Source organism: Monodon monoceros, unplaced genomic scaffold (genome assembly GCF_005190385.1).
Source record: "Monodon monoceros isolate NGI ecotype Baffin Bay Population unplaced genomic scaffold, NGI_Narwhal_1 Super_Scaffold_16, whole genome shotgun sequence".
In the NCBI taxonomy this organism is placed as follows: domain Eukaryota; kingdom Metazoa; phylum Chordata; class Mammalia; order Artiodactyla; family Monodontidae; genus Monodon; species Monodon monoceros.
In genome coordinates, this window is record NW_021703772.1 from 11,329,046 (window position 1) to 11,353,804 (window position 24,759).

Sequence of the window (24,759 nt, forward strand, 5' to 3'; positions counted from 1 at the left end):
ATTCAATTTCGTAAAAGAGAGAGGATCTGATTAGTCCCTGGCCCCTAGGGTTAGGCATCCATTCTTAGTCCAAACAGCTGTATGTTTTGTGTGTTGTGTGTGTGTTTTGTGGTTTTCCCAGGAGAGGGAGCCTTCCCTCCTTTCTTCAGTAAGGAGCATGAGCTTGCTAAGCTGCCCCCTACCTCCTAAACACACATCTACTCATGAATGTGCTTTATAAATTATAAACAGCTTTATAAATGTAAGATTTAGTATATTAGCAAAGGGACAAGTAATTTGGGGAAAGATTATCAACTGCCCTATTTTATCAAACTAAGATGACATATGTAAATTACCCTGTACCCGGTACTGCTCTGTCTTTCAATTTTGTATGCCATGGCTTTAGTAAGTTTCCATGTTTTAGCTAAATTTGCCAACTTTTACTTTTGTGATTTCTTCCATTGCTTTTAGTCTATAAAGTCTCCACACATTTAAATGTTAAATATGTAGTCAGCTAACCTTAAACACTACCATTTAGTTTTGCCTGCCTTTTAGTTATGAAATAATCTGTTATACAGAAAAGTTGCAATTGTAGTGGAAAGAAGTCCCATGTACTGTTTACCTAGAGTCTCTAAGATTAACATTTGCTTTATCATTCTCTCTCCAAAAAAAGTTTTGGAACCATTTAAATTACAGACATGAACCTTTTACCTCTAAATGTGTATCTCCTAAAAATGAGGACATTCTTTCCTATAACCGTAACACAATTATCAAAATCAGGAAATTAACACTTTATACTATTACTATCTAATCCACAGACTAACCATTATCTTAACAGTATCCTTAACAGCAAATGGAAAAAGTTCTCCTGGTACAGTATCCATAACTGTCTTGTCTCCTTTAATCGGGAACCGTTCCTTAGTCTGTTTTTGTCTTTAATGACCTTGACATCTCTGAAGAGTACAAGTCAGTTATTTTATAGTACGTTCCTTAATTTAGGTTTCCTCATAATTACATTTATGTTACGCATTTTGGGAAGGAATACCACATAAGTGATGTTGTATCCTTCCCAGTGCATCATATCAGGAAGCACATGATGTCAGTTTGTCCCATTCCTGGTGATGTTAACTTTAGTCACTTGGTTAAAACAATATAGGCCAGATTTCTCCACAGTAAAATCACTATTTTTCCCCTTAAGATTAATAAGTATCTTGTAGGGAAATACTTTGAGACTATTTTCTATATTTTTATGGCTTCCTAACTCTAAAATTTTTCTAAAACTTATCTTGGCGTACCATGTCAGTTAACATTCTAATTGATTCTCCATTTATTGAATAATGAATTCCTTCCACAGCAGACTGATGAACTTTATTTATTTTATAATAACTTCATATACATATTTAATATACATAAGGATTATAGTATATCTCAGGATCTATTCTACAGATCTAGTCTACTAGGCCCTGCACTAGCTTCAGATTACTGTAATTAATTACTTCAAGTTTACATTGCAAATTACTGCCTATAAACATAGAGACACATTTAGTATCTACTAGAGCCAATCCTATTTACTCCTTGCTTTATAAATTCTTTCCAGCTAGTTTTACTTTTTTTGAGCTTTTGGATAAACTTTAGAACCATTTTCTAAAATGGTATTAAAAAAAAAATTCCCACCAACGTTTTGGTTCCATTTGTTCTAAACTTAATTTGTGAAGTCTCTTAAAGCAAAGCATTCTCATTCCCTAAGACAGTATGAATCCGATAAGCAAGCTTGCCAAGAAGGAAAAATTACCAAAGGTTTATGTTGCTCTCCCTACAGGGCAAGTTTTACATTTTTTACATTTTTCAGAATATAACAAGAATAAACACAGAGGTGAGCAAGGGAGAATGGGCAAGTTGGTCTGATACTTCATTTAGAACTGAATATTAAGAAGTTTTATTTACTTGTCTTGATATGAAGTAAGAACTGTTCGTGGATTATCAATGGTTTAGGGATAGCATCAATACCAGAGCACCACCTCTAGCACGAACACTACTCATCCACTGTTTAGCTTCATCTAAGGCTCAATAATAGTGATTGATTTGGACTGACATTCTATTGTCTGGTTGTCCTGGTGACTGAAGGCATGCATTTGCCAGGCACTTGACTAAGGTTGGGAATGTAGCCCTTGGCAAATGAACAGAGAGATTAACTGGCCCAAATGCAAAACAAGTCTCTGAAGTAAACGTGGTCTGTACCATATTCTACGTGTATCAATCATGAGAAGAAGAAACATTTAGTTTTCTTTGAATATCTGCAAATAGACAGATGGCTCACAGGTTAATATAAGAAGAGGAAAAGGAAAATTTAGGGAAAGCTCTTCTAAGTAAAAATGAGATTTGCAGAAGTTATAGTAGGTTTCCAAAACAGATTATCTCATTGTCCAAAGGGGACAACTGAACATCAACAAGAATAACTGCTACTGACTGAAATAAGTCAAATAAACAATTTCACAGTGATATATATATATGACCAATTTATTGTATACACACACACACACACACACACACACACACACACACACCCTGATTGGTCACTGTGGGAGATGCTACAGAACTAACTCATTTTGAAAACAGTTAAATGTTGAGGACCATAAATGGCTTTGTTTATGTGCACTCTACTGATATTTATGAGAAACAGTTTTAATGTACTTTTTTTTTACTTTTTAGAAGCTTTATTGAGATATAATTCGTATAACATATAATTCACCTATTTGAAGTGTACAATTTAATGTTTTTAGTACATTCAAGAGTTGTGCCACCAGCACAGCTCAATTTTAGAACATTTTTATTATCGTCTAAAGAAATCCCATATCCATTAGCAGTCGCTCTACATTACTCCTACTCCCACATCCTAGGCAATATTAATGTACTTTTAACAGCAATAAAACTATTGTATGTTAATGTAACTAACTTTTAATTGTAAAAATAGCTATATTTTCTAGAGCAAAAATTAGTGAGAAGAGTGGCACTGCTTTATATTTTTGCAAATTTCATTAATACCTGTTTAAATAGAAGACAGCTGATTTCTGATCAGCTTCTGCATTGTTATGTTATGTAGCTTCTGGAAAACTCCACTGTATAATCATGAGACTGGGAGTAAATACAGCAAATCAAGTCTTAGAATTATTATTAAAAAAATTTTGACCTCAGAGAACCCCTGTAAAGGTCTCAAGGATCCCCTTACAGGTTCCCAGACTAAGTTATCACCATTTTACAATCCCTACTAATGGACGTAGGCATAGAGTATCAGCCACCCCCTCTCAACACAGACAAAAACACGAAAATGTGTTTCTCCACAAAAGAACACACCATCTAACCTATGAAACACTGAGTCTTCCCTCTTCCCCCAATTAAATGTGAATCTTAGGAAGCTACTAGGTCCGACTATCAATTTATAGGGAACTGAGATGACAGAGGAACACTGACACTGCATGGATGGAATCAGCAAAATCGTGATAGTGGGACACTACTGAAAAATGACTGAGCTGAGAGAAGGAAAAGGGAGGGGGAGAGAGAATAGGAGTAAATAACTGAAGGGGAAACTTATAGAATAAAAAAAAAAGTTAAAAGACAAGCAGAGCAGGTTCCACTTCCAGTAACGTCAGTGTAGCTCAAATTAAAACCCAGCTCCCAGAAATTAACAACTATAAACTCAGCACACATTATAAGAATTATCAGAAGACTCTAGAAAGCAACCACAAGGTAAACAGATTCTGGAGAAGAGTCAACACCTGTAAGAAAGAAACAGCACTAAGTATCTACTCTTTTTTTAAAGATCATCATTTGAAAGCAGACCTCTGCCAAGCAGAGCTGCCAAAACTCAAGGAGAAATCCACAAATCTAAAAGGTTAAAGACAGAGTGCACAACCACAGCAACTGTAAAGTGAAGGGTATGTCCAAGAAGGGAGAGCTGCAAAACTTGCATAACAACTTTACACAAATCTCTGGCTCACCCCTGATCGAGGAATGTACAGGGACAATTCAAAGCAGTTCAATTAAGGACTAAAAGAACTGAACAGAGATTTCAACTGGCTCCCACCAGGAGAGGCAGAGTTTGCTAAAGTAAAAAGTGAGCAAAACAAACAAAACCAATACTTCCTGGACAAACAAGACAGAACCCAGAGGCTCTACAACCTACCATTTGCTGATGCTCTAGATATAATCCAAAATCACTAGATACACAAGAGAGTGTGATCCATAATCAAAAGAAAAGGCAATCAGTAGGTCCTTGTTGATTATCTATTTTATATATTGCAGTGTGTATATGTTAACCCCAAGCTCCTAATTTATCCTTCCCCCTCACCTTTCCCCTTTGGTAACCATAAGTTTGTTTTCTAAGTCTGTTTCTGCTTTGTAAGTAAATTCATTTGTAACATTTTTTTAGATTCTACATATACTTGATATCATATGATAAGTCTTCTGACTTACTTCACGTAGTACAATAATCTCTAGGTCCCCCATGTTTGCTGTAAACGGCATTATTTCATTCCTTTTTATGGCTGACTAGTATTCCATTGTGTATATGTATCACATCTTTATTCATTCATCTGCTGATGAACACATGTTGTTTTCATGTCTTGGCTATTGTGAATAGTGCTTCTATGAACATAGGGATGCATCTATCTTTCTGAATTATAGTTTTGTCTGGATATATGTCGAGGAGAGGAATTGCTGGATCATAGGACAACTCTATTTTTAGCTTTTTGAGGAACCTCCATACTGTTTTCCATAGCAGCTGCACCAATTTACCTTTCTACCAAGAGTGTAGGAGGGGTCCCTTTTCTCCATACCCTTTCCAGTATTTTTTATTTGTAGAACAAAAAAAGCATTCTTAATTATTTTCTTTATATGAGTATGAATAAAAATCAAAACAGTGGTTCTCTGGAAAGGGAAGGGACTGAACAGGAAGAGATGTTAGGGGAACTCTGGGGGAATGATGGTCATGTTCTATATCTTTATAGGACTTTGGGTTACCAAACTGGATACATTTATCAAAACTCTTCCAAAGGTACAATTATGACTTTTACATTCACTGTGCATAAATTATACCTCAAAAAAATCTTAACAAATATCGAATTCTAATTAATGATATATATAAGATTTTAGGGGTGATATGAACTAATGTTTGCAAATTACTTTGAAATGCAAGGAAAATATAAGGTGGATGACCAAATGGAGACAGATATTTGCTAGTGCAAATACAGCACCGTGTTTAATGTGCCTGCATAATTTTTAAAGTTTTATGTATTTCTCATAATAAAATGTTGAGAGGTGAGGGGGCAGAAGACAGCCAAATATGGCCATTGTGTTGTGGCTTTGAGCAGCCTCTGCCGGGGACAAGATCTTGCTATGGCCATCCGTGAGAGGGGGGATGAAAGACAACTTAGCAGATAACCCAACCAGGCCCCCCTCAAGCAGAGCAGCTACAGTGCTCACACTACCAGGAGACCTTGCTCACCTTCAGTAAGACTTATGGCACCATACTGCAGTTAGGTGGCACAAGGCAGGACAGGTTCCAGTGCCAGAAGATGACTGCTCACAGCCACCCCATCCTTGGAAAAATCCTAGCATCACAGGCCAGTAAGAGATCATCCCTGGGGAACTGGTGGAGCCCATGGTCTAGGAGAAAACTGACAAAAGATACCATCTAAATCTCTAAGAAGTTCCTGCCGGGCATGGCCTATGGCTACTACTACCCAAAGATGATCTTGCCTGTGCAGGATGGCTTGAATTTCATGAAACAGAACCAAAAAACCTTCGATGTCATCACCAATTGGTCAAAAATCTATGGTCCCAGAGCTTTTCTTAAGTTCCTTCTTACCAGCTCATAAAGCACCCTGCATCCAGATGGAATCTTCTGTTGCCAAGATGAATGCCAGTTATTGGTTGTTGGTTGGTCCTAGCAACCAACTAGCATTCCTGCTCTATAGTAAGAACCCAACATTGATTTTCAGCAGCCTGGTAGCAGGTGGTGCTGGAGCAATGGAAGACACATGTGAAAGACTACAACTCAGATATGTACCGGGAGAACTTGTACTATGAGTTTGAGTGCAAAGCTTGGAATTCACCTCAACTGCTATGATTTCCCAGGGACTTGAGCTGGAAGGGCCCCCAGTTACAGTGTATCCAGCCCCAGAGTAACCACCTGGTCTGAGACCCCCACTGTCCTGGCACAAACCTGACTCTATCCCACAGACCAAGTGGTACAGGCCCCAGGAAGTTGCCTGGTCCCAGCCAGGCCTAGGCAGGCCAAACTCTGACCCATCTAGCCTCCAATCCTTTGTCAGAGTTTCAAAACCCATATTAACCACTCATAACATGTGAGCCTTACTTGCATCTCTATTCAAACATATGCTTAAGGGAAGAGAAAAAAGGAAATTTATGAAATAAAAGGAAACTTGAACACTGGCTATGTAATTAGATTACTATCAGTTTCTATGGATATGAAAACGATATGGAGTTATATATTCTTTTAAAGTCCTTTTTTAGAGATAACATCTAGTTCCTGAATTTACAGAGGAAAATTGTATGTCTCAGATCTGCTTCACATAATAAAAAAGGGACAGGAGTTTGGTACATTATTCTGTCTACCGTGTAGATATATGAGCAGCTCCACAACAAAAAGTTTAAAAAAGAACAAAAAGAATGAATAATTTTATTTTTAATTAGATTCAAGTAAGATTAAAAAAAAAAAAAAAGATAACATACTTAAATGGCAAGAAAGAAAGAACCAAAAGCTGAGAGATGAGAGGAAGCTAGAACAGCTGAAGCAAAGAGTTAGAAGGAAATAAATAATATGACCTGGGATACAAATGCAATAAAAAGTTAAATAAATGCTCAGAGTAGTTACAAACTACCGTCCAGCTCCTTCTACAATACTCGAGTTTTCAGTCATCACTCGGAAAGATCAACAAGCTACAGTATGTACAAAACAAAGATAACATTTCCAACATTCTTTTTGTTAATTAGTATCATTAGATATTTCTCTGAAAGCCAACAACTAATATCAAAGAATGCACTCTGAATATTTTAAAGATTACTATGTCATTCCTGATTTGATTCAGCAGAATTTTTAGAAACTTAACACCTTGCCTTTCTTTCAAAATAGAGGCCAGACTTTAAAATATGCGTTTCTTCATAAATATGCAGAAGTTAAACAAATAGCCTCTTTAATACAGAACACGCTTCGATATTTTAGCTAGATGGTTTTAAACCTCAAATATCTCACTAGGAAGCTAGTCTCTCAAATAATTACGTATTTTTAGTTAAAATTTTTTGAAATGGTACTATTATTATTGAATTAACTTTTCATACTGATCAATACCATCATATTGACTGTAATTCTGCAAAAATCTCCCTAAACTAAATTCAGTTCAAAGCACACCATTTTCCTATACACTTTTTTCCCCCTGAGCTTAGAAGTCAATGAAAAAGTACATTTGCACTTAAAATTGACATCTTACATCTACATAATACATCAGTTTTCAAAATGTTTTCACATGTACTACCTTCAAATCAACCTCATCAAATAGGCAGGATAGGTACTTCCCATAGTGTACAAAGGAAAATGAAGCTCAGGGAAAAGTAGTTTCCCCAAGGTAACAAGGCTTATCAATTAGTGGTGCCGAAACTAGACCACAGATTATTTTGAGTCTAGACTGGATGGAGCCTTTAGTTACTGTACTGGTTCTCTCAAAAGGTGGTCTGTAGCCATCAGCAATAGAATCACATGGGGCTTCTGGCTGAAAATGCAGACAGACACTCCTCTGCCCCACCCCACACCCAGGGTCAGAATCTCTGAGGAGTAAAGCCCAGAAATTTTTACAAATAATAATAAAACAAAATTAAAATAAAATTTAAAATAAACACATTTACATATATGTACACACACACACATTCATACATTCTCACTGCTCTAGGTATAATGAAGAAGTATATAAGATTATGCCATGGAAATGTCTATAATGTTTTGAGGGTAATAAGACCAATACAGAAGAAACTATGAGAGCAATAAAAAAAAAATTGTGTAAAATCTTAGAGTCAATGCTATATTTTAAAAAAAAAAAGCTTAAAGTATGGGGGGCAGGGGGGTGTCAGTCCCTGTCGGCTAAAATACTCCTGAAAGACTTGATGGAAGGGTAAAAACTTTGATAGGTCTTGAAAAACAGATTCAGGATAAATGATTCAGCTTAAGCAAAATGGCAAGAAAAGTGGGATACAGAAACCACTGGCGTTCAAACATTTCTATTGGTAATGAAGCAAGAAAAAGATTAACTAGGAAAAGAAGCAAGGTTATAAAAGAATTTATATTGAGAACTGAAAACTTTGGAATTCCACAGACCAGGAGTCTATAATCAACCACCTGCAGATCAAATTTGGGTCACTGGCCTATTTTTGTACTGCCCCTGATCATTTGGTTTATGCATATTTAAAGGGTTACTTTTTTAAGATTTTTTCTAACAAGAATATACAACAGAGACTGTATGTAGGTGGCCTTCAATATTTACCATCTGGCCATTTACAGAAACACTTTTGCCAACCTCTGTACAGACAGCAAAGTAACTGTAGACCCTGGATTAATGAGTATGTAACTTAACTCTGCCACTCAATAATGACATTTAATATGCTGTTACTAAAATAACTGCCAAATTTTACTAATATTATTTAAGCTCAGCATATAATTAAAATGCTCCAAGAGTTTAAATACATAACCTAAAATTAATGTAAATGATGCTACTGTATTCTAAGAAAACTGAAAAATTCCCCTAATGAAACCACTCTGAACAAAAAGTCAAAAAAAAAAATATTGATAATCCTTCTATACCTTCTCCTATCTTAGATTCTGATTCAACAAACATCTGAATATCTATATTATTCTATAAGAAATATGCTGGGAGGGCTTCCCTGGTGGCACAGTGGTTGAGAGTCCGCCTGCCGATGCAGAGGACACAGGTTCGTGCCCCGGTCCGGGAAGATCCCACATGCCGCAGAGCGGCTGGGCCCGTGAGCCATGGCCGCTGAGCCTGTGCATACGGAGCCTGTGCTCCGCAATGGGAGAGGCCACAACAGTGAGAGGCCCGCGTGCCGCAAAAAAAATAAAAATAAAAAAATAAGAAATATGCTGGGAACTTTCACAGGTTGCTTGAGTTCAAATTATTCTAGCCTTTCTATATTAAGACACTGTTACTATTTTACACTTGTAGAAATTGAGGCTCAGAGGCATCTTGTCCATCGTTCTCAACCTTCCAAGTCCAAATCCAATCCTTTCTGCACAAGACCACTGCATTTCAAGTATTCTTTTAATAGGCCCAGCCCAAATTTTATCAATTTCCCTAGAGAGCTGCAGTTTGGGTTAAGATTGTTTAGTTTTTAATCAAACTTAAAAGAAATGAATACAACACTCTGAAACTACCTGACAGTTCCATGCCCTGATTCAGGATTAATTCAAAAGCTCATTGTCTTTACTATGATAATGGCCTACGGGCTCTTTCTGATATTGGTCTTCTACTTTACAGAGTCCACTGTTCTGTATTGAGAATGACCATCACTTATTACAAGTTTATAAGACAGGATGATTTAGGAAATAACCACTAGTGTCCTGTTTAACAGCATAATAGATTGAGTATAACATATCATAAAATGATACCTGAATATTCCAGCAAAACTGTCACAGCATGTGAATTTGGAACTTTAAATTTTTTAAGTATCAAAATATTTTTCTTTGTGGCAATGCTTGTTTCTGATTATAAAATAACTCCAATCTTCCCAAAGATGCAATTTAACTACACAAAAGGCCTAAAGAGCTGTCTCATAAAATAAAGCCTATTTAAGCCATAAGTATAACTTCTTGAAAAAAACTGTCTGCATAATCCCAAGCATTTACAACTCTAAACTGAAGCCCTTTCTCACTCTTATACCAAAATGGAACTGAAAAAAATGATTTTTACTGTCTCTCTCCCCTAGTAGACTGTAAACTTTACCTGAGGGCACGAATCATAGACAGTATCCCTAGCACCCAAGGACAATCCCGGGCACATGTTAGATGATTAATAAATCTCTGCTTCAAGAATGAAGTATGGGGCTTCCCTGGTGGCGCAGTGGTTGAGAATCTGCCTGCCAATGCAGGGGACACGGGTTCGAGCCCTGGTCCGGGAAGATCCCACATGCCGCGGAGCAACTAGGCCCGTGAGCCACTACTACTGAGCCTGCGCATCTGGAGCCTGTGCTCCGCAACAAGAGAGGCCGCGATAGTTAGAGGCCCGCGCACTGTGATGAAGAGCGGCCCCTGCTCGCTGCACTAGAGAAAGCCCTCGCACAGAAACGAAGACCCAACACAGACAAAAATAAAAAATAAAAAATAAATAAATTTAAAAAAAAAAGAATGAAGAATGAATCAATTATGAATGTTAACCAGGGAAAAAGCACACCTTACCTTATGGGTCTACTGTTTAAGAAGGATTTTTTTAAAGCTTTAGCTTCTGGGTTGGGGGTTATTTTTTTTAATCTAGCATAAAGATGATCAAATACTGTCAATGAATGCATGATTTTATTTCTACATGTAGATTTTATGCCTGTGGAGCATCAGCAGTAACCCTTTTACTCTCAGTCCTGAAACATAATTAGGAAGATTAATTTATTACTAGAAAAGAAAAACTGTATGGTTCAAAATAAAATTACTTCTACATTTTCCTTTTACTGAATTATCTATAGCACTGTTAGCCAGCCTTCCTTCCATTAAGTTTGATAATCAGAAGTTAACCCAATAGTGAAATTCCTTCAACTAGAGGACCATGGTTGACCCACAACATCATAAAAGAGGACATATGGAGCAAACCACTAAAGATTTTTTTCAAGTAACATCATGATACAAAAGAAAGCATTACAAGATAAATATGCGGAAATTTTTTGTGAAATATCTGACTTTTGGAAAAAATGTCAACACCAATAAACACAAAGTGCTTTGTTATAAAATATTTTACTAACATCTGGCAAGTATGTTCTATATCCTGATAATGTACGTATCTCCTCCAATGAACACACTGTAGGAGTCTAAGAATTCTAAAGTAATATTCAAGTAACTTGTAAACTACATCTGTAGATACTAGTGATACGTTATAAACATCAAGGGTGTCCGTGATACATATTTATAAATACTAATAACATCATCGGCTTACCACAGCTACCAACTCAGACCAATTCAGATGTACTTTATTAATGACTCAAATGCCGTGAGTAGTGCTGCCATCAGTTTTGTGACTTGCCAAAAACAGTCAACAATTCTTAGTAAAGTTCTCAATGAAAAGTGAAATCTTTCCCAGATATACAAATGTGTCAAGTCACTGCATCGACGGTCTCAATTAATGGCTTCCTGTATCCAAGCCCTCTGCCCTGTAACTTGGTAGTCCCCTCCCACACTTGATTCTGGACTTGGCAGCATGACTTCTGGCAATAAGTTGTTCACGACTATTAATGAAAGCATATAAAACAGATTTAAGTTATACATGCAGACCGACTGTAAAAAGGTTTTTCCCACTTATAAAGGTCTGGAGGAACATCCAAAGCATGTGGAATATAGGTTAACTCTATTCAACACCTTGTGAATCATCCAGCAACCATGGTGCTTGTCTGCTTAAGCCAGCAACGTTCCCTAATCGTTAACAACCAAACATGCCCCTCAGAACGTTAAAACTTCCTCATAGGGGTAGAAGATCCAAGACTTCTGGCAGTTAATATACTTTTTGATCTTTTAACTTCAGGCATGAACCCATTCATGCACAAGATGTATGACAGTACCTTCTTTTTAATCCAAAATTTATATGATTGAGTATGGTCCTTTTCAGACTACTGAGAGACAACACACAGTGCAAATATGGCAACATAATTTGAAACAAAAAATAAAGATCTGTATTTTTTCTCTATGCATGTTATACTTAAGATTTAAATGTTTAAATAAGATAAACTGATAATAAAGCACTTGTACTTCAACTCTATAGTTTTTTATTAAGTTGTACCAATCATCCTGCATTTCATGATATCAATCTTCACCTTCTATACATCTCCTGAAATTTTAAGAACACAGATATTGCTAATATTGTAAAGAATCAAATATACCTAGTCCAATACTTTGGTTCAAAGATGTCCTTAGGGACATAAGAAAGTATGTTTTTCTCCCTTAACAAGTAATTAAATGGTTGGTACACTTTCTAGCAGTAAGAAACATTGCAAATTTCTCTTTTTCTTTGTGCACTGTGTTTGCTCTGCCTGCAATACCTTTTCCTGCCAGCCTAAGTCCTAGTCACCCTCAAAAGCCAGCAAATGTTCAGCCCCCTCCGTGAGATCTTCCCAATCCTCTCCTTTTCACCAACAGATTGAGTCCCTCCTTCCACATTACTTCTGAAACTTCTTATTCTTTACCATTAATTATCTAACACACTGTTGTAATTATTTGTTACATACCTGTCTCCCAAACTAGACCATGAGCTTTATGTCAGCTAAGCCTATGTGACATTTCTATAATTGTATCCAAGTACCTAGTACAGTGACTGCCATGGTGAGGGCTTTAAATGTCTTATTAATTTGCATGACTCTTTGTAGGATTTAAGATTCATAAATCCATTCCAGTCATCTCTATTGTTTGTATTTTGTTTCTACTATTTGATATAATGAGTTACCTAAAATTTCTTTTCATATATTCTAAATTTATTTTGATATTACAGCCTTAATAACTTCCTTCAGAAATCCTGTCATATGCAACAACATGGCTGAACCTTGAGAACATTATGCCAAGTGAAATAAGCCAGTCACAGAAGAGCAGTACTACATGACTCCACTTAAATGAGGCATCTAAAACAGTCCAACTCACAGAAGCAGAAAACAGAATGGTGGTTGCTATTCAATGTGTATAAAGTTCAGTTATGCAAGATGAGTAAGTTCTAAAGATCCATTTACAACACTTTGCCTATAGTTAACAATACTACATTTTGCACTTAAAAATTTTTTAAGAGAGTACATCTCATATCAAGTGTACTTACCACAATTTCAGGAAAAAAAGGTCCTTCAATCATAGTATTCTGGAACCAGTCTCCACCTAATCTTATCTGACAGGTTTGAACGTTTTTTACTTACTTCTCCAATGCATTGTTTGTTACCTTTCCAGTTCTACTACTCTGACTTTATCTACTGTCAGTTGATTTTTAATCTAAGAACAGATAATATTTTTTCATTTCTGACTCCATTCTGATGTCCAAAATTTTGTATAGAAGGCCAAAATTCTAAGGAAGTAATTTAAAATATGCACTGCTAGGCTAATCCCAAACTTTACACAAATAGTTCAAATTGTCTTTTAATCCAAAAATGCATTTCTACACTTACTGTCATTACACACCTTCTGCCCTTTATCTTGCTTTAGATTTTCCTGTAATGTACCTCCATCAGTCTGGAACTTGATTACTCAAGATAATTTTTTATCGGCAAAGTCTGGAAACTTCAAAGTGTGTGCTCAATTCTCTAAATCATGTATTTAAAAATATTTCATAATCTTAAATTTATACTTCTTTACTACTTTAGAACCATATACACACATGAATCACAAGTAGACAAGCAAGTTTAAGAGGCTACTATCAAAGTGTTAGGGAAAAAAGAGGCAGAGTACAAAACGCTTGCATATATCTTCTGAGGGTGAAAAAGAAGATTGAAATTAATAAAATCTTAAGACTTAAATTCTTTTCTGTGTCATATCAAAAACATGCAAAAAAAAAAAAAGCCCCAAAAAACATGCAACCACTGTAGTACAACTAAAGTAGTATTTCCTTTCTAGGAAGTGATTAAAGTGTCTATTAAATAATAATGGCTATTACTGATCAATTGGGTTGACTGGCTCATCCTTGCCCCAAGATTATAAAACATGCTTGCTTTCGCTGTTAATTTTAGTTTTTTTTTTTAAATAGTAGACCACCACTTTTACTAAGAAAGCAAACAGAATGGAATTCCTGAAAGCCCATTAAAGCAGAGTAGAAAGAAAAGGCTCCCCTGCTAATTTTTACTGAGTTCCTCATGACGCTAGGCTGCCCCCTCAGAACTACTAACCTCCTCCCTACTGAGCACTGCTCAATATTAAACATCACATACATCTAAAGTTAAAAACGTAAAAAGCAAAGAGGGGTCCTCAAGTGAAAGCTGATCACACAACAGCCTAACAAAAAGTTTACTACAATACCATAATGTTAATTCCCTTTCTCCCTCTCTTATTTTGTCTTTTAAAGCAAAAACTAACAGTTACTCCAATACTAGATGTCCTCCAAAAATGCCTTTTATATTCAATACTGACAAAGTTTACACACAGGTTTCATCTCAGGTTTAAGGTAAAATATTTATGTAGTAGACATTAATTCTAAACACATTATTAAATGAGTACTTTCTACAACATCTGAATATAGAATACAAAAATAACTTTTTAGACAGTGAAAATTCACCATTCTAAGCAACTTATTAAATCTTATTAAAATGACTACCAACAAAAAAGTTGAAAATTGTAAAAAACACTTACTTCATTTCCATGTTTTTGAAGGAATTCAATTTCCTGTTGTGTGAATGTTGTCATGGAGATGGATTTCACCCTGTGTGGTGGATTTAACCCTCGCCTGAAAGATAAAATATTTTACAGATTTACTATTACAAACTATAGTATTTTTAAAATTATGTATCAGATAATTCAAAACATTTTTAATTAGCACATTTAAACTTGGAACAGTGTTTTCATTCCATAAACTACAAATATTTAAAAGTTATCTTAAACTATTAATCCCCACAATAGTTATGTCAATGTAATTTTAGTCAGACCCACACTAAATAATATATTTAAAGATAAATTCAAGTAACCACCTAGTTGGAAGCAAACAGTACCTGTAACACATGAGCTTCTTGGAAACACAAATATTGCTTTAGTGTATGTCTGATGGAAGGAGAATAATACATATATGAGGGGCTCAATGGTAAAGAATTCAAAGTTATTATTTAAATATTTTCATATTTCCTAAGAAAGTGACAATGATATGTCAGGTTTGGGCGTTATCTGTTTCACATTTCGAAGTGGAGAAACGTTAAGTTAGGTTTTGTTGTTTTGCTTTAAGTTCTAAACTAATAAATTACTTTCCTTCCAGCTCTTGGTAAGTTATAAAATACAGTTATGAAGATTGCACAGTAGGAGAAACTGAACACAGCAATTTCATCCTAGTAAAACTTCCAAACTTAACTATGAAGAAACAACTACCATATGAATTACTTTCAAGTACCTTTACAATGAGCAATCACAAATTAAGGCTTTAACGATATCATCTAAATTTCCAAAAGTGAAAATTTAGCAAATCATTATTATTCCTTTAAAGCAGGACATTTTGTTTTCCAATTCATCTGTATTATGAGAATAAGACTAAACTCATCATATTCACAGCTTATTCATTTATGATATTTATCCTAACAAGTCCTATCTTGTTCCAAAACAATTTGAAAAGGAATTAACTTATTATTGTTCTCTCAGATTCCTCTGCTCCCTCCCTCACAGTTAGCAACTTTGTCTCTCCTTATTCCCTAATACTGCCTCTACCCTTGTTCCAGCCAACCCTCTACCCTTCCATCTCCCTTATAGTATCCTTTCAATAAAAAAAGCAAAGGAATAACTTTCTAACAAGGAAATGTCAAACACTGCTACAAGGGTGTATGTTTGAATAAGAAAGTTTGGAGCAATGAATTATATCCCTGTACTTCTCAAATCATCAAATGAGGGAACCCCTGACTCCTAAAGTTACATACAGATGTAATCTCATGAAAGCACTGCACTGTATAGCTTACTCTCTCATACATCTCAAGGCCCTACCATACCACAATGTCCATTTTTGCATAAAGAAGGTATTCATATTACTTAAATAAGTGAACAAATTTTCTCACTTATGAAACAAACAAAACCATAACATACTCATAACCAAAATATGACAGGACATTTTCCCACTTAACAAGACGACCTATTACAGAGCTTCTTTAAATGCGCTCTCTCAGTGCTCTTAAAATAAGATTCAATTTACAAAACTGGTAGACACAATTTTGCAAGGTCAGCAGATTACTTACATAAATTGAGTAACTCCAAGGAAATTTTACATTTGTTCATATTGGTTTCTCTAATTACTCTTTTATATTCCATTAATTCTGGTAGATTAACTGTATCTTCAGTGCAAAAATTTTTCCTTTTTTAGCTTCCAAAAGCTTTGTATGTGGATATAACATGACTATAAAATAGTTTGGTAAAAAAATAGAAGGCTGACTCTATCAATTTCTTAAGAAGAATGCAGACTGATGAGGCTGTAGTAAAAAATGTAGTCTCATACACTGATGACAAATTCACCAACCTGTGAATAACCTTATTCATGCATTTTGACCCAGTAATAACCTTTTAGGAATCTATTCTAAAGAAGGAATCTGAAACTTAACTATGTACAAGATGTTCATCAAACATCACTCATACTAAAAAAAAAAAAAAAAAAAACCTTCGTTATCAAAGGGCAAGTGATTAAGCGACAATAAAACTGTACAACTATGCATACTTATGCTTGGTTTTAAGATAAAAATTATATAGTATTCTCAAAGCTATATTAAAAATATCTGCAAAGAAAACAAACTAAATACCCCAAAATGTTAACAGTCTTTGCTTACAGATTATGGAACTGAATGATTTTTTTTCTATTTATAATTTTCTATTCTCTCCAAGTTTTCCACAATGAAAACTTGTTACTTATTCTGTAACAGAAAAAAAAGAAACTGCAAGAAATAATAAACAATTCAATTAACTAGTAGTAGTCAAAAAATTTGGACTTTTAGTCCTGGCTTTATGGATGTGAATGTCTGTGCTGAAGAATTACAGAAAGTAAATGAGAGAACGGTTGTTAAGGCTTTCTTTCAGTTTTTCTAAAAAACCTGGAAAACTTTCCTCCCAAATATAGCCACCAGCATCAACAATTTATCTTTACCTCATTTCTCTAAATCAGGCACTACTGACATATTAGGCAAGAGAATTCTTTACCATGAGGGGGCTGTCCTGTGCACTGTAGGAGGTAGGGCAGCATCCCTGGCTTCTACCCACTAAATGCCAGAAGCATGCCCAACCCAGCAGGAATAATGAAAAATGTTTCAAGATACTGATAAATGTCCCTCAGGGGTGTGGGGTGGGACAGCAGAGTCCTTCTACTTGAGAACCACTGCTCTAAATATACCAAATATGTTAACTACCAAGTGAAGAAAGAAGCAGAATTCCTTTGGATCACTACTGAGATATAAATTCTACCTAGGTTCAATCTTCTACAGAACATTCTACACATTTACCTCATATACAACAAAACACTCAAATTTTCCCATAAATTTACTATTTCCAGAATAGCAGAAAATAGAAACCCTTAGAAGAGATTAAGGAAAGTGTCCACAAAAAGTAACCATATGATGTCAAGCACACTTATACAAATTGGTAGGCAAAATATAATTTAATAAGACAGAAGGAAATTAATATTTTTAAAGTAACCTAGATTGCCACTTTGCATATCTAATCTCATTAATTTCTACTTACAATAGTATAGCAGACTAGATATCTTGAAAGGTTCCTCTGCTAAAATATGACACCCCATAAATTATTTAAAAAAATAAAAAAACCCTAATTGTTAACATTTCTAGAAAGTAAGGGGGCTCTCAAAGAATCCCCCCTTCCCGAAAGAAAAAAAAGATCAAAAAAAAAAAAGAGTGAGCTGAAACCAGAAGAGTGGCCCATGTCATACAAAAAATTCAGTGTTGCTCCGAAGGCAAATACCAACAATAACTAAGACAAGATGAGAGGTAAACCTGAGATATCCCTGTTAAACCCAAGACCCTGGATGGAGAATTAAGTAGCTTCAGGGTGGTAGTATCCCTAGATCACAGGAGAAGAATATACAAATCCTCTCAAGAGAAATGCATTTCTGGGCTTCCCTGGTGGCGCAGTGGTTGAGAGTCCGCCTGCTGATACAGGGGACACGGGTTCATGCCCTGGTCCGGGAAGATCCCACATGCCACGTAGCAGCTAGGCCCGTGAGTCATGGCCACAGAGCCTGCGCGTCTGGAGCCTGTGCTCCGCAACGGGAGAGGCCACAACAGTGAGAGGCCCGCGTACCGCAAAAAAAAAAAGAGAAGTGCATTTCTAATTTATAAATTATGCTATCAGGATTTGAAAATATTAATTTCAATAAAAGATGAGATTATAATAAAAATCATCACACAACAAAAAAACAAATCACTGAGCCTGAGTCAGTAGAAACAAAAGCTTTATGCCACCTCTTCCCAAGACTTCAGCCATTGGATTTATCAAATACAAAATACAAAGTAAATATAGCATGTAGGAAATGTTAAAACAAACAAAAGATGGAATAAAAATGAACAGGAAAGTGTGTAATTATCAGAATAACAGTTAAATTTAAAAGTCAGAACTTTCAGAAATGAAAAATTATAAATGTGGAAATTAAAAATTCAACAAATTAGTTAAAGAGCAGATAAGACATACCAAAAGAGATATTTGGTGAATTAGAACACAGAAATAAGAAATAACCCAGAAGGCAGCACAGATACTTAAGGAGACAGAAAAGCAAGTGTTTTTAGAAAAGGAAAAAAAACAGGGGTGGGGGGTGGGGGGGCTATTCTTGCTTTTGAGAGACAGAATTGAAAGAATGAAGGAGAGGCAATATTTGAAGAGCTAACGGCTGAGATTTTTTAAAATCCAGTGAAAGTCATGCGTCTACAGATATAGGAAGCACAGCTTATCAAAATCAGGACAAATAAAATTCATACTTAGAAACATTTGGATGAAACTTCAAAGATAAACAGAATATCTTAAAAGCACTCAGGGGCTTCCCTGGTGGCGCAGTAGTTGAGAGTCTGCCTGCCGATGCAGGGGACAGGGGTTCGTGCCGCGGTCCAGGAGGATCCCATATGCCGCAGAGCGGCTGGGCCCGTGAGCCATGGCCGCTGAGCCTGAGCGTCCGGAGCCTGTGCTCCGCAATGGGAGAGGCCACAACAGTGAGAAGCCCGCGTACCCCCCCCCCCCCCCAAAAAAAAAAAAGCACTCAGAAAGAAAAGACAAAGGAAACAAAATCTGACTGAAAGACTTTTCAATGGAAACCAGAAAATAGTGGAATATTATCTTTAATTTAAAAAAAAGTTGTTAACTGAGCAAAAATATCTTTGAAGTCTAAGATCAAAATGACATTTCCAGATAAACAAAAACCAGAGTCTACCCCCAGGAGATCTTCACTAAAGAAACATACAGTTGGCTCTCTGTGTCCCTGGGTTCTACATCCAGGAATTCAACCAACTGCAGATCAGAAACACTGGGGAAAAAAAATTCCAGAAAGTTCCAAAAAGCAAAGTTGGAATTTGCCATGTGCCCAGCAACTATTTACACAGTATTCACATTGTATTTACACCTATTTACATTGCATTTACATTGTACTTATGACCATTTACATAGCGTTTACATTTTATTAGGTATTATAAGTAATTAGAGATGATTTAAAGTAAACAGGAGGATGTGTATAGGTCATATGCATCTTACATAAGGGACTTGAGCGTCATCAGATTTTGGGATCTGTGGGACATCCTGGAACCAATCCCCCAAGGATACCAGCGGATGACTGTATACACTTTAAGAAAAAAAATAACCCCAAGAAGGTCGTGCGATGCAAAGGGGTGAGCAAAAAAACTGGGAAACACATTGGCAAATCTAAACAAATAGCATCTGATTTCAAAATATCCTATGTATGGTGGAGGGGAAGGGGCAAATTTAACATTTTACCAAAAATAGCACTTAAGTGAGAGTACTCTGTATTTTTAAAGACTTTGTATTATTAGGGGAAGGTTAAAATACTGATTAACTCTAGAATGTTAGGATGGATAATAAAGTTTCAACAGTGACCATAAAATAACATAGAATTTACAGCTTCCTAACCAGTATAAAGGGGAAATCAAATCAAAACAAGCAAAAACAACACTGTCTTTTTTTAAAAAAAATTAAACATACACTTACCATAAGACCTAACAATTCCACTCCTAGGTATTTACCCAGGTGAAATGAAAACTTGTGTTCACCAAAAAATCTGTATATAAATAACTGTATGAAACAACTGGGTTGTTTCATAGGTAACAAAAACTGGAAACAACCCAAGTGTCCCTCAAATGAGGAATGGGTAAACTCCCAAGCAATGAAATACTACTCAGCAATAAGGAGAAATGGACTACTAGAATATGTATTGGGTGGCCCAAAAAGTGCCTTCGGTTTTTTAAGTAAAAATAAAAGACACATTTTTCATTTTCACCAAGAACTTTATTGAACAACGTATTCACCCTTTTGTTCCACTACCTTCTGCCATTTTTCAGGCAACTTCATCATTCCATCTTCCCAAAACTCTTTATCTTTTTGAGCAAAGAACTAACTGTTCCAGGTGCCTTTTACAGTCTTCCAGGGAATTGAAATTTTTTCCATTAAGAGAATTTTGTAAAGACCGAAATAAATGGAAATCCGAAGGTGCAATGTCTGCTGAGTACGATGGATGAATCAGAACTTCACAGCCAGGACTTCCCTGGTGGCGTAGTGGTTGAGAGTCCGCCTGCTGATGCAGGGGACACGGGTTCATGCTCCAGTCTGGGAAGATCCCACATGCCGTGGAGCGGCTGGGCCCGTGAGCCATGGCCACTGAGTCTGCGCGTCCAGAGCCTGTGCTCCGCAACGGGAGAGGCCACAGCAGTGAGAGGTCCGCGTACCGCAAAAAATTAAAAATTAAAAAATTAATAAATAAATTATACATTTAAAATCTACAACAAATGGAAGATGCCTTTAACAGGTTATCAAAAATCTACAGACTTTTGATACCAAGATATGCATGTATTAGATAGTCCAGAATGTTAGTTTATCCAGAACACAACTTTAAAACACTGAAGATACACACACACACCCATGGTGCGAACTATGATTGTTATTTTGGGTTTTTGTTTTTGAAAGCCAGAAACACTACACTCACTGTAAGGTCCTTGTAGCATTTAGGGCGAGCACCTAAAAAAATCACACCCAAGTAACAATTTAAACCTAATTAAGGTATTCTTGCTAAAAGTGGACAAAACCCAAGAATGTCTTTACTACCTCTCTAAACTCTACTGAAATGATAGCAAAGGATAAAAAAGCATTAACCCACAAAGAGAAGAACAGAGAACAAAGAAGGAACCCAAAGGCATACCAAAATCTAGAAAATTACCAGCAGTAACTGACTGTGCAGACTAAAGAAAGCCAAAACAGATGCTCCTGTAGAGGTGGGAGAAGCCAACTAAAGATGATTCCCACCACAGAACCCCTGGAAGATTCATGAAAGGAACCAAGCCACAAGTTGGGGGATTTACATAGGGTCAAAAATAGATTCCCAGTTTCCCTACTTCCATAAGACTACCCCTAAGAAGTCCTAGGCAGAAGTCTGAAGGAAAATCTGATCTGGAGAGGCTATTCCAAATAGGCTCTGGACTCAGGCACAGCTGAGGATCGCTACTGGGTACTATGCTAAGAAATGGAAGCTTATCTGAGACTCTACACACTGAATGATAATAGGTTCTATGCCCCCAGTTCCCTCCCTCAACTTGTGCCTAGAAGAATGACAGCCAGGTTTTTTTTTTATTCCCCAGTAAGAAGACTGGAGAAAAAATATCTATAAACTAGCCAAGCGTAAGTTTCCAATCCCAACAAGTCCAAAATAAAGCCTAAAACATTGAACAAAAAGACCTATACCAAAATACTTCAGGGGCTTCCCTGGTGGCTCAGTGGTTGAGAGTCCGCCTGCTGATACAGGGAACATGGGTTCATGCCCCGGTCCGGGAAGATCCCACATGCCGTGGAGCGGCTGGGCCCGTGAGCCATGGCTGCTGAGCCTGCGCATCCAGAGCCTGTGCTCCACAACAGGACAGGCCACAACGGTGAGAGGCCCGCGTACCGCAAAAAAAAGAAAAAAAAAGTTCAATATAGGTTCAGAATAGTAGGGATAAAAAGATCATATATACTCTCAAAGAGGGAGTGGAAAATAGGGCACAAAGAATGAGTAATAAGAATAGAATCAAACTTCTCAATAGCAGTACTGAAGGATTAAAGACAATTAAGCGGGACTTCCCTGGTAAGAGCAGTGGTTAAGAATCCACCTGCTGATGCAGGGGACACAGGTTCGAGCCCTGGTCTGGGAAGATCCCACATGCCGCGGAGCAACTAAGCCCGTGAGCCTCAACTACTGAGCCTGCGTGCTAGAGCCCATGCTCCACAACAAGAGAAACCACTACAATGAGAAGCCCGCGCACCGCAACGAAGACCCAACGCAGCCAAAAATTAATTAATTAATTAAAGACAATTAAGCGATGCCTTAAAAATTCCAAGGGTAAAGTATTTTCACCTTTGTGAATGTGAGGGCAGAATAAAACACTTTCAGCCATGTAGCTCTCAAAAATGCTCTCCCATTAACCTTGAATCAGGAGGCTAATGGAAATGCGGGGGTCCTGGAAAAAGAGGTTGCAACACAGGTTAGGCATGAAGGGAATTTCCACAATGAAGGCAGGAGAAAGTCCCAGGATGACAGCTGCGGAGCAGGCCTAGAGAGCAGCATTTCCAGACCAGAGGCTGACAGAAGTACCCAGGAAAAAAAGAAGTACCTGACATATCTGGTCATATTGAAAACAGTTATATACCTCAGCCAGAGATAATTTATCTGGGGATATAATAATGATACACACATGGAAAACAATGCAAGTGAAGTAACCTAGACAATTACAAACTTCAGGGGGAAAAGGCTGTACAAGAAAGAAAATGTAGTAGTAATATACTACTGTCTGACTCAGCTGAGAACAGTATGTATATAATGCAATAAGGTAAATACTAAATAGTGATTTAACCAAAAATTGTGATGTTGTATTGAAGGAGTAGATGCAGAGTATAGGTGGAGAGTGAGAGGAGTGTTAAGAGGGCCAAAGCCTTATCTTCCCTCTTGTACAGTAGAGAAGTCAACAGATAAAAGCAAAAATTGAAAAATCAAAAAAATAGCTGTAAGCATGCTAGCCAGAAATACTAAGGTAAGTAAAGAGGAAAAGAACCGACTGTCCATGGTAATCAGAAACAGAGAAAGGGAAGAGACGACTGCTGCTGCTCGTTATAAGTCTTGGCCTTTTTAAACTATGTGCATATATTCTTCCGATAAAAATTAAAATTCAATTAAAAACGAAACATTAAAAAGAATGGAAAATAAATGGTTCTTTCCCTTCAAAATCAAATTTAACTGACATATATGTAGGCTGGCTTCTTTGATGAAAAAACATTCCTAGAAAACATGAGGAATTCTTAAAATTTTAAATCCCTCCTATTTCAAAAATGCCAAGTCTCTTTACTAGACACTAGCAATCTTTTTATAGAAGTACCTACTGAGCACAACTGTTCCAAGTTAGAGCCACCAGATTCACAGAGTAAGAGATAAAGATTAGAAGAGAGAAATGAGGAAGTTTTCACATCTTCCCACATTATTAGTTCTGCTGATTTTCATACTTCTCCCATCAAAGATCTTGCAAAATTTAACCAAAAAGTGGGGGAAGAAAAGAATTTTTATAATCTGACACTACAAGGAAAATTCCTCTTCCTTTTCTAAACATGTATGTTTCTCTGTAACTTCCATACCTGGTCTTGTATCTCCCCCTACAGAATAAACCTATTACCTCTTCCACATAAATGCCTTAATTTACCCAAAGACAGTGACTACGTGAACAGCTCCCCACCCTCACTCTCTAGTTTTTTCTTCTTTAAGCTAATAACACTTCTGGTCCCTGCAAATATTCCTCTCATACAGAATTTCAAATCTCCTTATCCTAATCAACTGCCTTACACCATGCTCCAGTTTGTTAATTCATCTCTTAAAATAAGCAACTAGAATAAAAGCAAAGTGTTAACTATGACTTCCCTCCCTCTAAAAAGCAGTTATGGTACCAATCAAAAAGAGATGATGTCTTACTCAGGAGTCTTTGGAAAAATATGTTCTAACTTAAAAACAAACAAAAACTCACTCCCCATACATAGACCAATTCAAATAAGGTTCCTATCCCTCCTATAAGTTAATAAATTTCATTCTCATCATGTCCAATCAGGTGTCTTTAGGGCAACAGCTCTAATGTGTGAGGCTGTAAAGGATGTCACAAGGAACCTATTAACGAAGTACCCAAAGTTATGAATGATTTACTTTTTTAATATACATTAGAAGAACCAAAGGTTTATATTCCTAGATAATCATCGATTTGACCATGTGGATTGGGAAATGCATTACTGAGTGGAGGAAAAAACAGGAAGGGTAATGGCACCTAGTCCTGAATATCTCCACAGAAGCTTCTCAAGAATGTAAGCATTATGCATGTTGCATAGAGAAGACTGAAAATTGTCAGTCTGAGGATTTGCTTATTTTCCAAAGAGTGTACTGAAGTTAGATACAGAGCTTTCTAAAGAGGCAATAAATTTTAAATTGAGGTCCAGAGATCAGCAAGTTCCTTAAAAGAATGTTTTAATTCTTTTTATTTGTAATCCAACTCACAAAATTTTAATATAGATTTAATCTAGATAAATTGTACAACCACTACTTTGAAACTGACTAAAGGTCAAAGTGTTTACAATCACACTGATCC

At 36.5% G+C, this 24,759-nt stretch overlaps 1 protein-coding gene across 7 annotated transcripts in view; it reads right to left on the reverse strand.

The window, feature by feature from the left end:
- The window catches only part of AGFG1 (ArfGAP with FG repeats 1), a 70,273-nt gene that overhangs the window by 39,596 nt on the left and 5,918 nt on the right, over positions 1 to 24,759 (reverse strand). For all 7 annotated transcript variants that reach the window (XM_029225472.1, XM_029225470.1, XM_029225469.1 and 4 more), the window contains exon 2: positions 14,567 to 14,660. In XM_029225472.1, coding sequence (XP_029081305.1) covers positions 14,567 to 14,660 — 94 coding nt within the window. The remainder of the gene's footprint in view (positions 1 to 14,566; positions 14,661 to 24,759) is intronic.